The sequence below is a fragment of the Diceros bicornis genome, chromosome 7 (assembly GCF_020826845.1).
Source record: "Diceros bicornis minor isolate mBicDic1 chromosome 7, mDicBic1.mat.cur, whole genome shotgun sequence".
Taxonomy (NCBI): domain Eukaryota; kingdom Metazoa; phylum Chordata; class Mammalia; order Perissodactyla; family Rhinocerotidae; genus Diceros; species Diceros bicornis.
Genome location: NC_080746.1, coordinates 71,185,472 through 71,199,625, shown reverse-complemented (window position 1 = coordinate 71,199,625; position 14,154 = coordinate 71,185,472). Strand labels below are relative to the sequence as shown.

At 42.4% G+C, this 14,154-nt stretch overlaps 1 protein-coding gene across 6 annotated transcripts in view; it reads right to left on the bottom strand.

Moving 5' to 3' along the window:
• Window positions 1-357: 357 nt before the first annotated feature.
• The window catches only part of TEAD1 (TEA domain transcription factor 1), a 255,351-nt gene continuing 241,554 nt past the window's right edge, over window positions 358-14,154 (bottom strand). For all 6 annotated transcript variants that reach the window (XM_058546003.1, XM_058546006.1, XM_058546001.1 and 3 more), the window contains 2 exons: window positions 13,998-14,150; window positions 358-8,116 (listed from right to left, as the gene is read on the bottom strand). In XM_058546003.1, the coding sequence (XP_058401986.1) occupies window positions 8,003-8,116; window positions 13,998-14,150 (267 nt within the window). In that variant the 3' untranslated portion in view covers window positions 358-8,002. The remainder of the gene's footprint in view (window positions 8,117-13,997; window positions 14,151-14,154) is intronic.

Here is a 14,154-nt window from a genome sequence, read left to right as displayed (position 1 = left end):
AGTTGGGTGAACAACAACAGGTGCTGAAAGGTTGGGCTTGGCATGCCTTTTGGTTTTCCAAGGGCCTACTGCGGCACCCTGGAATGTGGGACACGTTTTCTCAGGGTTGCCTGGGATCCACAGACAAGCTGTTCCGCAAAACTTATGTCAATTTTAACGAAGCACTAAAGAGAGAGAGACAGGCAGATAGACTGACTTGTGGATGTTTTTAGGAAACCTTGCTAGACATGACACCCAACGTTCCAATTAGTGAGCTTGGTGGAGGTCGTCAGAAGGGTCCTTTACTCTGTCCTTCATACAATCACCCACAATGCATAAAGCACATTTCATTTGCAACCACAAACACTGTTGCAGATAAAAAAGGTGACCCACACTTTCATTTTCTTTATTTTTCATTGATACCGTATGAATACAAAGTTTCTAGAAAGCTACAAAATGTCTACCACTTTATCAAGAAGGCATCAAAATGTGTCACTTTGCAAAGACATGAAAACACCTGCAGGAACTGACACAAAAATAGCATTTTTAGAGTGATGAAATAATTGCACTTAACTGTCATGGATATTAAAGTTATCACACATATGTACCGCGAAAGCTAGAATACATTTTTTTTTTTTACAAAGCACTTTATAAAAAAATTCTCTGCACACGAACCCTATAATTTTCATATAACTATCATACTAAAGATAAATTCACTTTAAAGCCAACACTTAACATTTTTAAACGAAAAGGTACCAGTACCTAAACACAGACGTTAACAAATACGAGAATACTGTACTGCCAGGAGATTGACCCAAATGCCTTTTGAAAGTTTCTGCAAATAGATTAAGAAAACGTGTGTGAGAATTTGCCCCCCAACCCCCAGCTCTCCAATCTACCCAGGAGGAACCTCATTACCCAAAGGCAGGTTCCGCGGCCCACTCCCAGCAGCAGTACAACAGCAAAGGAACCACTGACCAGAGGAAACGCTTACGTCACAAGCCCATTTTATACACGTGACATGAAGACACAGACCGTGAGAACCCCATTAAGTCAATTAGAATGTGAACAAACACACGTGGCAAAAACCGATTTACATAAAATTTAAGCATATTAAAGAATTAAAGGCTATTCAGGTTTCTTTTTTTAAATGTTACAAAATTTTTTTTGTCATTTTTCAGGCACGTACTGTTTTTGTTTTTACTTTTTTTTCCTTTATCTGCAGTCATGAGCCTAAGGAAAAAGGCCTACAGAAGTGAATCTTTCAAGGAGGTAACAGGGAGATTTTTTTTTTTTTTTAAAGAAGTGCAGTAAATATCTAATTTACACAGTGGAACTAATCACAGAAGGTGACTGATGCAAAAAAATTAAGAAAATCAGACTGGCTTCCAATTGATTAACGCCTAGATCCTGTCAGCCTCTCTCAGAGAAAGGGGAAGGAGAAATGATCCCATAATGGAAGAGGGGGAATCTAGTCGAATCTGCCTCCATTTCACAATGGACGGAGGGAACATAAATGCCGTTTCAAATACGAAAATGATGTAAAGTGGGATAGGACCGACTCAATGCAAATTCACCAATAATAAACAAGTTACGGCTTAGGAAGCAGGACAATAAATACAAACATTTCATCTTATTTCACGGTGCATGACTTCAGCGAAGCTATCCTTTGCAATGCAATAAATTTTAAACACAAAACCTTCATTCTTAATGATATAAGCACTGAGTTTATGAGAGAAAACTATTACCAAACAAAGCACAGGAACAGTTGAAAAGAGAAGGAAAACAAGGATTTGACTAATTTCTTCCAAGTTGTGGTGCAGTGCTGACAGGGAGGGGCTGGAGTTAAGCAGCTAACGATGACTTGTGTGCAGTAATTTTCCTTTTCATTTTTTTTTTTCTTGTAGAAATTCCTATAAATACCCAAAACTTGGTGTGGATAGAAATCATTTTTTTTTTTTCTTGTAGAAATTTCTATAAGTATCCACAACTTGGTGTGGACAGAAATCATTCCTGAAATTTTAGAGCCCAGAGAGGGTATTCTTAAAGACACCAAGTAGAGACAGACGGAACATACACATTACGAGTTCAGAGGCTAACTTTCAAAGATGTCTGATGTCTTTTTTACGTCTATAATTGGTAAAGAAAAATCTTTTTTTCCTGTCTTTTGTTTGGCTGGTGTTTTTGCCTTCTCGTCCTTTTCACTCCTTTTCCTTACCTCTATCAGTTTTCCCAATTTATACAAGGTTTTGATAAAAGCCAACATGGACTTTAAAGAGTTGCCCTTTTGAGGGCTGGAACATTCTTTGACAATACCGAATTGTGAATGGTGCTCTTTGGAAGTTTCTCACAGCACATTCATACACAACACTCAGAGTCAACATTTTCGCCCTAAGAAGAACACTTCAATTGCAATGACCCTAACTCGTTTTTGTTCTGCACTGTGGTCTCGGTTTGAGGCTTCCAACTCTCAAAATGGTATCACTGTGTAAACCAGAGAAGTGCGCACTGTCATCTGAACGGGACAGAAAGCCTCCCAGAGACTGAACACGAACACAAGGAGAAGCACAAATCTGTCCACCGGCTGAGATTCTGCTGTCTGTGTGCAAGTTCCCTCGTGCAGATGTGGGGACGGGTGACAAGTCGAGGTGACACGTCGGCACACACGAACACAACAGTTCCTGGGGTCCCCCCTGCTGCCGTGTGCTACTGGTGAGTGGGGGGGGGGGGTCCCACGGCAGACAGGCTCGCAGCAGGCAGGGTCCACGTCGTGCTCTTGTGAACGGAGGCCTGTGGTTGGTTACTCATCCTGGTAAACCAAAGGCATTACGGTGATCTCAAAATATTTTTGGTCTCTCTACAAATTATCGTTATTATGGCAGCACTTTTCTAAGCTGGAATCTCAAACCAAAGGCACTTTCATGCTAGAGTGCAGAAGATTCACAAATAGCTAAGTATTTGGTTGTGAATTTAAAAGGCAACATTAAAAGTACAATTTGCTTTTCATAGTAAACTACGAAGTTGCAAAACCTTTCGTTTTGGTATAGACATTTGAGAGTGTGGTCAAGAAACGACTCGGGTTCAGTTTCAGATTTTAGAGAGAGTAGTCAGTTTCCCATAGAACTGGAGAAAAACGGGCTTACGAAACAAAATGGAGACAATTTTCGCTTGTTCTGTTTTAGATATCAGGCCAATTTGTCAGTGGACGTGGAGAACTGGTGTAAAAGGCTGGCGGCACGACTAAGGTCTCTATCTCTAAGGCACTGCTGACTGGAACGCTTTGGCAGCTCTGAATTTAAAACTCCCTAAAAAAGTAACAGTAGTAAGAGAAATGCTTCCAGCTTACAAAAGGGCTCACAGTTCCGAGGCAGCCTTTTGCACTGCATACCCTACACGCAACATCTCAAAGATTTAAGGCTTTTCAGAAATGACATGTGCAGGGCTTTGCCACAGAAACATCAACATAAAGAAATAAGCGATGCGGACATATCCTCTTAATGTCACAGGTGTGAACACCAACAAACAAAATTGGTTCTACCCTTCGTTAGGACAAGTGCAGTCAGTGTACCAGAGCATATACAAAATTATACAAATTATAGGTACCTGGTTTGTAAAGTTGACTGTCATCTCATAGGATTTAAATAATTTACAGTTGTACAAAAACAAACGGCTAGAGCCACTACAGTATTGAAATCTAAAGAAGACTTGGGTTTAAAAGTCATTCGGGACGTGTAACACCAAGTGCTCGGAACGGGGGCTGTTTTTTTGGCTGGTCTGAGTGCAGGACTTTTGCTGCTGGGATGCTTAGCAAATAGGAATTTGACTCAGAGCCTGTGGCAGTGAACTGTCCTCAGAGGCAGTGAAAAGGCCCATCAGCTCTCATATCTGCTGTGGATGCTCTGGTCAGATGAGACACTTGGGATGAGAAGCAGCATCAGCATTGGGGTGATGCTGTTGCTTTGGCAGAGGGGGTCCTTAGTCTCCCTCCCTCTTCAGAACTGACCCTGGCCACACATCCATAGGGATCATGTGAGCATAAGCACCAGTGAGGAACAGTCTCCACCAGAAGAGGCCAAGGATCAATCGGCAGGAGTCCTAGAGCCTCACCCTATTCTGTCACCAACCAGCTGGGTGACTCTGGGCAAGTCAGCTCGCCGCTGGGCCTCGACTTTCTCATCTACAAAGTGAAGGAGAGTAGACCGTGCTCTCTTCTATTTAGCTCAACGAAGAAAAAATTGTCATCCCTCTTCTGGAACTGATCCCTCTCTCCTCCATCCCTAAAGATGAAAAGACACGTTCCAGAGGCTTCCATAAATTCTACAAACAGCATTGCGTGTAAGGCAGAAAGTAGAAAAAGTAAAAATTTACTCAAACAATTAAAGGCTTGAAAATGAGACCCATGAGCTCATGAGAAATAATGAAAATAGCTGGATTTTTTTTAACCTGGCAAACTAAGGGATGAAGATCAAATTAGAAACGCTCTTTAAATAGGTGTGAGTTGATTATAGGGGCGATGGCAATCAGCTGTTCCCAACTTCCCCAGGGATGACTGAAAGAATACTTGTAGCAAGTGAAACTCTGTTGTGAAATAGAAGTTTTGAAACAGGAGGAAACATGGGCACAATGTCACTTGAGTAATATTCCTACCTGCCTCTTGATGACCCAAAACAAGGCTCCCAGGAGATAAGTTATATCAGGGTGAAATAGGAGGAAAAAGAATATCTCAAATATGGTACTTGTGGCCTGTAAGATCTAGGGCAGTGCTTTTCCACTAGAGGCAATTTTGTGCCCCATGGGACATTTGGCAATGTGTGAAGACACTTTGGGTTGTGACAACTGGAGAAAGGGGTACTTACGTTATCTAGTGAGCAGAGGCCAGGGATGCTGCTAAACCTCCTATGATGCACAGGACAGCCCTGCACAATAAAGAATTATCTGGTCTAAAATGTCAGCAGTGTAGAGGCTGAGAAACCTCAGTCCAGGGTAGCTTGGGCATTCTGGGATTCTAGGACGTGTTCTTGAAGAAGTCCTGATTTTATTTTAGGTCTCTTGCTAAGATGGAAAAGAATGCCAACAGACCAGAGCCCAGTTCTTCAGCTCCTCCTGTTTAGGCTGTGGAAAACCGGCCTCAAACTCCCCAGTGAACGCACAAGATGTCCCTGAATCAAACCTGGGAGCAAGGGTCACCCAGAGATAGAGCACCCGGAAGAGAGCACGAGAACAGAGCTTTGCGAAGGCTTCTTTGTGGTTTAGAAAGCTTTAGAGACACGGGGAGAGACTCTGCCATATGCGGTGAAAGACCACAGACAGACTTGGATTAGATGTTCTAACACAAATCCCACACCAGGGTCTAACTTGGGAGAGGCAGAGAGAGGGCTACGAGTTTGGGTACCTAGACCAATGGTTCAGATGGGGGAAAGGATCTGCCCTGGAGAAAGCTGTAGAAGAACAAGACAAGAAGTAAACTTCAAAAGATCTTAGAAATGTTTTCAGAGCAAAAAGTAATCCTCAAGGTCATGCACGTAAAACCCCAATCTCTAGGACAACGGCAGCGGAGAAAGAGGACACTGGCAGTGAAGCATCAGAGGGCCCAGCCTGACTCTGTGAGTTCAGCAGACCAGGAAGTGCCCTTCTTTGCCAACAGAAATATCCTCTAGCTGGTCGTCTTGGGTCTCAGTCTATTTGTGCTTTGAAAAGTAAATCCCAAGAGTACCCCTTGCAGCACAGAAGAGCCCCATTCCTGGGTGGGAACATGAACCAGGTACCTCTCCCCCTGAAGTTCTGAGATAGCCTGGCTCTGAGCCACGTACGATCATTTGCACCCCTTCATAGAGTCCTGGTCTTGGGATAGTGGGGGTTCCCTTGAAGAAAGATGCAGGACATAGGAGCCAAAGAAATATACTTAAGAAGGGTAACCAATAGAAGCCATAAATACGATGACCATGGAAGAAGCTTGAATGCTTGGGCTGAAAAGCAGATGGAAGGGCGGACAGCCGGGGCAATCCTTCAAAGGCCCACTTGGAATCAGGGAACAAACTGTAGTCTGTTTATGGAGGGAAAATGGGCACCATCCTACTGGTTTATGTAAGGGATGTGCATTCCAAGTGGGAAAAGTCTTGCACTTTCTCCCCTGGTCTTGCCAGTGACCAGTGTCATGAGTTTGGGAGAGGCCAGGCTTGGTCCAGTGTTCTTCTGTTTGCCACGAGCCAGCCACATCCTCATGCTCATGACCACCAGACACTAACCAATACACAAGCAGGGTGAGAGCAGATGGCAGGACAAGAAGGGGGTGTGTGTAAGTTACTTGGATTTTTATTTTCTGTCTTGACGAAAAAGTCTTGACCTGTTTCACAACTTACAAAACTTATTTCACAATCTATTGTGTCAACATAGTCCTAAAACAATTATAAAAATGTCCCTTTCCTCTGGGAAGTTAGGGAGGTATGCCCTGTCCCCTTCCCAATGAAGCACTTATGGAAACAGCCCAAGACATGTGGCCACATCAAACCTACTCTGCCTGGGCCAGGCTTTGGAATATGTGGGCTGGAAAGTTGAATCTTTCCCGGGAAGAGAACCTCTCCAACAAGGCTATTTGAAAAGGTCAGAGATAGCGAACTGGGCTTCTTAAACCTTAAACAAGTACGTGACTTATTGAGAGATGTCAAGGAAATGGATGGCCTTAGAGACTCTATCTAGATCTACAGACAGATTGAGATATGCATACATACCAGCACCTAGCAAACCAAGTGACACTAAACAGATGTTCAATAAATGTGTTGAATGACTATATATGTATATGTGTATATATGTATACACAAACACATACATACACATATAGTTAGCAGGTTAATATGCATACTGGATCACCAGAAATAAAGAATTCATCCACAGGCTGGTGAGGATGCTTGTGAATTTCTGGGGAGCAGAGATGGTGAAACTGATGAGCCTTTTACTTGTTGGGTTGATGAAATTTTCTCCCAGCCACAGGACTTTCTATACTTTGTAGTTCACAGTGCAGTATTCATGCCAATTTTAAATTTTCGCTATTAAATTTCAGCCGTTCAAATATTTACTCATCTCAATAAAAAATTTGGTTGTTCATATAAAATACAACTGCACACACAAGACTATAAACATTGTAAGTTTAGATTTTCAGTATTTATCTACTTATTGCAAAAAGAGCCATCTTTTCTTTTTCATTAAATAATCAATCATCACATTAGTACAATACAATTTTATATTTTTAAATATACTATATATGTTAAGGATAAGGGGTGAAGTTTTCTTCCTTTGTAACACCTGTTCAAGAGTTTAATGGGTTAGGAGATTAGTTTTAACCTTGAGGAAAAAAGTACAAATTTGTCTCATTAGGATACTTCTACTAAGCATTTCTTAAGGCTATATTTTAACATTTGGTTTCAAAAAGAAAGAAAAGTTTCATTTAAAAAATAATTTAGTGAATTACATTCTTTCATAACTTCCACCCTAATTAGTTACAAAGATAAGTCTAAAGATTCTTAGTTTTGTGTACTAATTTACATTTATATTTAAAGATTAATTTTACTTGTATCTTAAAACAAGAATTTCATGTTGGAAAAAAAAGAACTAAATACATTTGTATAAAGGCTGTAAATGTCCCATGGCAAATGCTCTGTCTCAGTATTTTCTACCACAATTAGAAAAACAGGTCTCTGCAGACAGAGACTTGGGGTCTTAAGGTTCAACTTTGCCGAGGAATTGTGGGCTGCAGATCTGAAGAACATAGAAACAACTCGATTTCTCTTTTTACAACTGTACCAGAACTTCACAGCTACAATGATAGGATGAACACATGAAAAAATGACTTCACTCAAACAGGATTTAGAAAAGTCAGGGTGACCTCAGAGCCGGGGCACCACCCTTGTGTGGTGAGGTTTACAGTCAGTCGTTCGATAATGGAGAGTGTGTGTGTGCGCGCACATATGTGTGTGTGTGTGTGTGTGTGTGTGTATATACAGATATCTATATATATAAATAACCATGTTCAGTCCTTTACAAGCCTGTAAATATGATGTTGTGCTCCGTGTTCACTATTTGAAACTTCAAATACACAGGCCATGCAGAGGAGAGTTTCTTGTGTATCCCTGTTTGTTACCACCTGTTAAAAAAAAAAAAAGTATATATATACATATATATAAAACACCACATGGATGAAAACATATTCTGTCTGTGCCATGGCGACTGTGACTCACATGGAGAGAAACAGTCTAAAGTCCAACAAGCGGGTTATTAGAGATCTGTGCAGTCTCACTCTGCCCCCTTATAGCACAAATTCCAGTCCAACTGGAATCCTACTTAAGCCTAGTTACCATACGTAAGAAGGACCTTACAGACACAGTCTCACTCAAAATCTGAGCCCAAGAAGAGACCATGAGAATTAATGTGGGTTTTTGGGGAGCTGATTTCTTTACAACAAAGACGATTTTCTCTAATTCTGTCCCATGGAACAGTCATTTATCCTAGGAATTGTCTCCTATCTTATTCCCAAACTTTTACTAAATTTGTTTTACAACAGCCAACGACAGACATAAGATCCACGGGCGCCTTGCTCACCACTACGAACCAGCAGTGCCTGGACTCAGTAGAATATTTGCCAGGTCAAGGAGCTGCAGCAGAATCAGGTCACATGATCACTCTTTTCATTTATCTAGGCTTCACCTTTCAAAATGTATTTTGAAATATTCATCTGCTTGAGTCAAGTTCCTCGAATCCATCTTTCTTGTCCTCATGCCCACTTGCTCTCTGGCCCAAATCATTGCGGCCCCCTCCCACTGGGGACCCTGCCTCCTTCCCCTCCTCACTCTGTCTCAGTTCCCCACGTCATTCTCCGAAGGAACTTTCTAAAAGCAAATCCAGCCCAACTTCCGCACTCAAAACGCTTCATGACTGTTTCACGTGTATTTTGTTAGGCCAGCTCAGTGTTCTCAAACATTTTGAATTTGAGAGCCTAGTCCACTTAGTCAGGGGCCTCATTCCCCATTACGTACTGGGCTGCTTCACTCATTTAGTGTCCCTCACCCTTAAGACATCTGAGTTCATGGCCCCCAACTAAAGAATAAGTCTCATAGCACTTGTAATCTTCCCATCATAACATGCCATACTGTTTGTACGTATATTCAGATTTGTATGATTTTTTTTTAATGCCCACCTCATCCAGTGGACTGTAAGTTCCTGAAGAACAGGGACCACGTTTCCTGGTATCTAGCTTAGTTCTTGGCACACAACAGTCATTTAATAAATATTTGTTGAATGAATGATAATTCACATAATATTAGCCAACATATATTGACTGCTTAGTACACGTCTACTCGGTATTAAATGCTTTCCACACATTATCTCATATGATATTACAACAACTGTATCAGCAGGTGCTATATCACGCCCTCTTTGACAGAGGAGGAGGCTGGGGGGTTAATTTGTTTAAGGTTCTAGAACTGTCAACGAAGAAACCCAGATCTGATGCCAACATGTTTTTCTTAACCATTATGCCGCACTGCTCTAGACAAATGAACTGATATAGTGAGGGACTATCTACATGTTTTTTTCTGGGTAATGAAGACTTGTTTCAATACTAGCACTCACCTGCTTTTCTAGTCTTACTTCCTGCCACCTCCCTCACAGATCAAATACTCCAAGGACGCAGGTCTTTCATCCTTGAAATCTCTCTCCCCCTCATCCCCACATCCAAACGAATGCCAGGTCCTGCTGCTTTTACCTCCTGAATCATTCTTGAATCCATCCTCTTCTCCACCGCCCCAGCCCAAGGTACCAGCAAACCTCTCCCGGGCTCCTCTACCAGGAGCCGCCCTTGCTCGGCACTACCCCTATCTGTACACGGCAGCCACGGAAACCGTGTAAGAAATATAAATCTGACACAACATGCTCTTGCTCAAATGCCCTGACGATCTCTTTTAAACTTGAAAACTTTAGGATGAATAGAAAACCTGTTCTCAGCCTACAAGGCCAAGGAGACCCTGCCCAGTCTGGCCATTCCTACCCAGCCAGCTCCCTGGCCCCCTCCCTCTCTCCGTGCCAGCCACATCACCTTATTTTCAGTTCTGTGTGCCGTGCTCCTGTCGATCTGCAGTATTCTTCCCTACCCTCTCTGCCTGTGCATCTGGCAGGTATCTCTCAACTGCTTCTTCCTCAGGGAAGCCTTCCCTGACCCCCAGACCAGGTCAAATCCTCCTGTTACACACTCTCTTGGCACCACATACTGACCTCTGCCAGCCATCAGCCACATTTAGCTTACATTCATTGTGACGCTGGAGGAACGCCTGCCTCCCTCCCCAGACTCCAGGGCGGCTGCCCCACCTGTGTGGCTCACTGCATCTCAGCACCTGACGCTTCAGTATGCACCCACGGAACAGCCCTTGTTCTGGTAAATCTGCACAATATCTGTTTAACCATCAAGGCAACTTAAACAGCACCTTTTAACATCCCTGAGAATTTCCCACCTCACTCCAACTACAGGTACCTGCTTAAGTTAAACTACTCTGTCCTTCCACAAGTATACTACAGCCATTGTTACCTTCACTGTAATCATTCATTTACCTGCCTCTTTCCCCTACCAGGCCAAGGTTTACTACGAGACAGGCACTGGGTTTTATCTGCACTGTATTCTGGCAGCTAGTACAATCTCTCCATAGTTTAGCTGAATGAATTAAAACATTCTCAATAACCTTTGCAGTGGAGAATACAGACTTGAGCATTTTGCTTGTAAATGGAGGAGAAAACTCAGATTTGGAGACTTTAAATGTCTTACTCAAAGTCATAAAGTAGAGCTGGGTCTTAAACCCAAGTCTTCTGACTCCATGATCATGAAACATCCCGCAAAGTGTCTTTTCCATCATTCAAGTCTTAATTTACATCTATCACTGGCTCTGTTACCTTGGGTAGGTCTAACATTCCTTATCCACAAAATGGGAATAAAAATCACCTCACAGTTCTGCAGTGAGAACTTCATAATATATTTATGAAAGATTTAGCACTGTGCTTGGAACCTCTACGATCTAGCCTAACTTCTTGCAAACTTTCTATGAAAGAATATATCCTGTTTAGGCTTCATGATTGAGACTCAAAAGGAGGAAACAAAAAAAAAGTTTCTAGCAACCTTGTGTCTGAATATGACCTCAAAAGATGATAGGAATGCTTGGCCCATGGTTCAGTTGCTGTCTCCTGTGGTCTGTTTGGTTACTGTCACTAAGGCCCCACATCTCCAGGGTCACTTCAGTTCCTGAATCATCCTGATGAAATCAGAGAGTCTAGCCCACCAGGCACCAAGGTCTGGAACTGGTCCTGTTGACACAGGCTTTGTATCCAATGTACCTAGCACAACACCTACAACTATGTCCAGCAGCGGCCATCCTGGCTGTGTTCCTACACACCCGCCTGCCCCACCCCCTGCTCCCCACCCCGTCCGCCGTGGAATAGCTGAAAAATACTATTTCTCCTGTTGATCAATGAGATAATTTTATTTTCATAATCTAGAAATGCTGACTTCATTTCAGCTTTTCTAAAGAAAAATATTATTTCTAGCAGATATTTATGGAGAGCTACTAATTCTTCATATCAAGGAGTTTAGTTGCTTAATGATATATTTTAAAATTAATTTAACCTGGTGAGATCTCTGGATGTCTATGCTGCTTGAAGTCACGTGTTCTAAGGGAACATTACTGGTACAGTTACATGGGTTTTGTGGGGAACAGATGCTTTAAAATTTTCCCAGGCCATCTTTTCCTTGGCTGTGCTCTAAGGTAGGGTTTGGGGCCTGTGGACATATTCCTTAAAATGCTGAAACAGACTCAGAAGTGGTTTTTAAGAAACAGCTAAGACTCAATCCAAGAGAGGTAGGGTAGCCATTCACTCAAAGTTTTGGTTTATTCCTGAGGCTATTTAAGGTCCATACCAGGATGCCACACTCACCTGCTCATCTGAGCACTAAGGTGGTCCATCTGGTCTTAAGTAGCACAGAGAACACCTATATGACTAATCGCTACCAGTACCCCAAACCATGAACTGCTCAATTTTCACCCAAGACCATTAGAGAAAAGAATACTAGTTATTAAAGAACATGTTTCCCAAACTTTCTCCCAGATTGCTAGTTTCTAAATTTTAAAGGGACATGGACACATCTGAGAATCCACTGAGATTCTCTCCCTAGAATAAATGAAAATTATATGCAAAATTATCTCTCTGCCAATTGCATGCCAATCCTGTGTCTGTGAACTCTGAGACCCCCTGCAGCTCACTGAGTAATCTCCTGTAGCAGGGGGTCCCAACACCCAATGTGCAGGAGAGCCACCTGGGGAGCTGCAGAAACAAACAAACAAAATCTATGATGCTGGCCCCACCCCCAGGGATTCTGATCTTATTCCTCTGAGGGGGCACCCAGGCCTCAGAATTTTTAAAAGCTTCCTGGATGAATCTGATATGCAGAAGGATTTTAATTTTTTTGTTTGCTGAGGAAGATTTGCCCTGAGCTAACATCTGTTGCCAGTCTTCCTCTACTTTGTATGTGGGTCACCACCACAACATGGCCGCTCACGAATGGTGCGGGTCCAAGCCTGGGAACCAAACTCAGGCCACCGAAGCAGAGTGCACTGAACTTAACCACTAGGCCATGGGGCCAGCCCTGGATTTTAATTTTTAGATTTTTACTTATTCATTTTTACTGGCTCTTGAAAGTTATTGCTAAATATTAGGGAATTTCAGGAGCTGGACAACCACTGGTAGCCTGAAATTGCCCATGGAGGGTATATTGACACCACAAAAATGGGGAAAAGTTATAAATCAGGGTTTTTTAGGGGGCTGAGGTAGAGCCTTTTTCTTTGCCAGCACATCATTGATTGAGAATCACTGTCCCAATGGATTCAAAACTCTAGTTCAATAATTCCTGCTCTAAGTATTCTAGTTCTTAATCCTAGTAACAACATAGGCCTTCGGGGGCTGAATATTTGACCACAATATTGTCTTGCTGCCCCTTTTAGCAAAATTGTTTCCACCAAGTTTTGTTTTGGCATTTTGCCTTCAGTTTAATCAAGAAATGTTCTTTTTAAAAAGTGAGCCTTATGAAACCCATTACCGCATATTTTATAGGTATATTTTGAGAACAACACTGTTCTCAATAAACCTCCCAAGTCCCCAAACGAAGGCCCCCATGAAAAATTTGTTTTCAAGTTAAACATTAGGGGAAAAAACCCACATACACAGCATTGCCCAGGGGAACTGGAAAGTTCTCCCACTGTGGCCCTTGAGTACCACGGTTTTTACCTCTCCCTTTAGCTGCCCATTAAGCTTTGACCATACCTTTCAGCCTATGAAGAACATCCCCAGCCCCGGTCATGATGTGCTATTCTAATTTATATTTCTCTTGGCACTGGGAGTTTATATTTTGCTATATTAACATATGTTACTTCTTAAAAGGCCTTACAAATGCTTCATGAAATCAGTCAAGGTATGTTTGAAGTATAAACCTATTGACTCAGCTTTTGCCTCATTTATGATTTGCGCACTATGTTGCTGCTGAGATTCCAAACTTAGCTAAGACTGGAATCTCCTATGGAACTTTAAAAAATACACCTGCCTGGGTCCTATCTTCAGAGATCCTGATTTAATTCATCTAGGATGCAGTCTTGGTATCAGGAATTTTTAGAAGTTCTCCAGGTCTTTCTAATATGCCGCCAGAGTTAAGAATCTAGGACCGTCACTTTTTATTACCCCAGTGAAGTCCAGTTCTGCCAAGCTTAGACCCCAGCCAGATGAGACCTCTTCTCTTCTATAGACTTGAGCCCACACCACGCCCAAGTTTGCCCTGTGGATGTGTGAATTCAACTGCTGATTGACCACCTGGGGCCCAACTCAACAGCCAGTTCAGTTCCCTTGGCACAAGCCCCAGTGCCTCCCAGAGCCATCTTCCTGTCTGTCCCCACCAGCCTCATGACCAAGTCTGCCACAACAGGAAAGAGACAGACGGTTACCAATAAAATTGTGAAGTTTTCCAAAACACTGTTCATCATATATTTCTCTGGTAAGTGTTTGAGCTTGTGGATGAAGTTGATCATATATTCACACATCGGGGAGCGGTTTATTCGGTACACAAAGCGGCCATTCTCAAACCTTGCATACTCCGTCTGT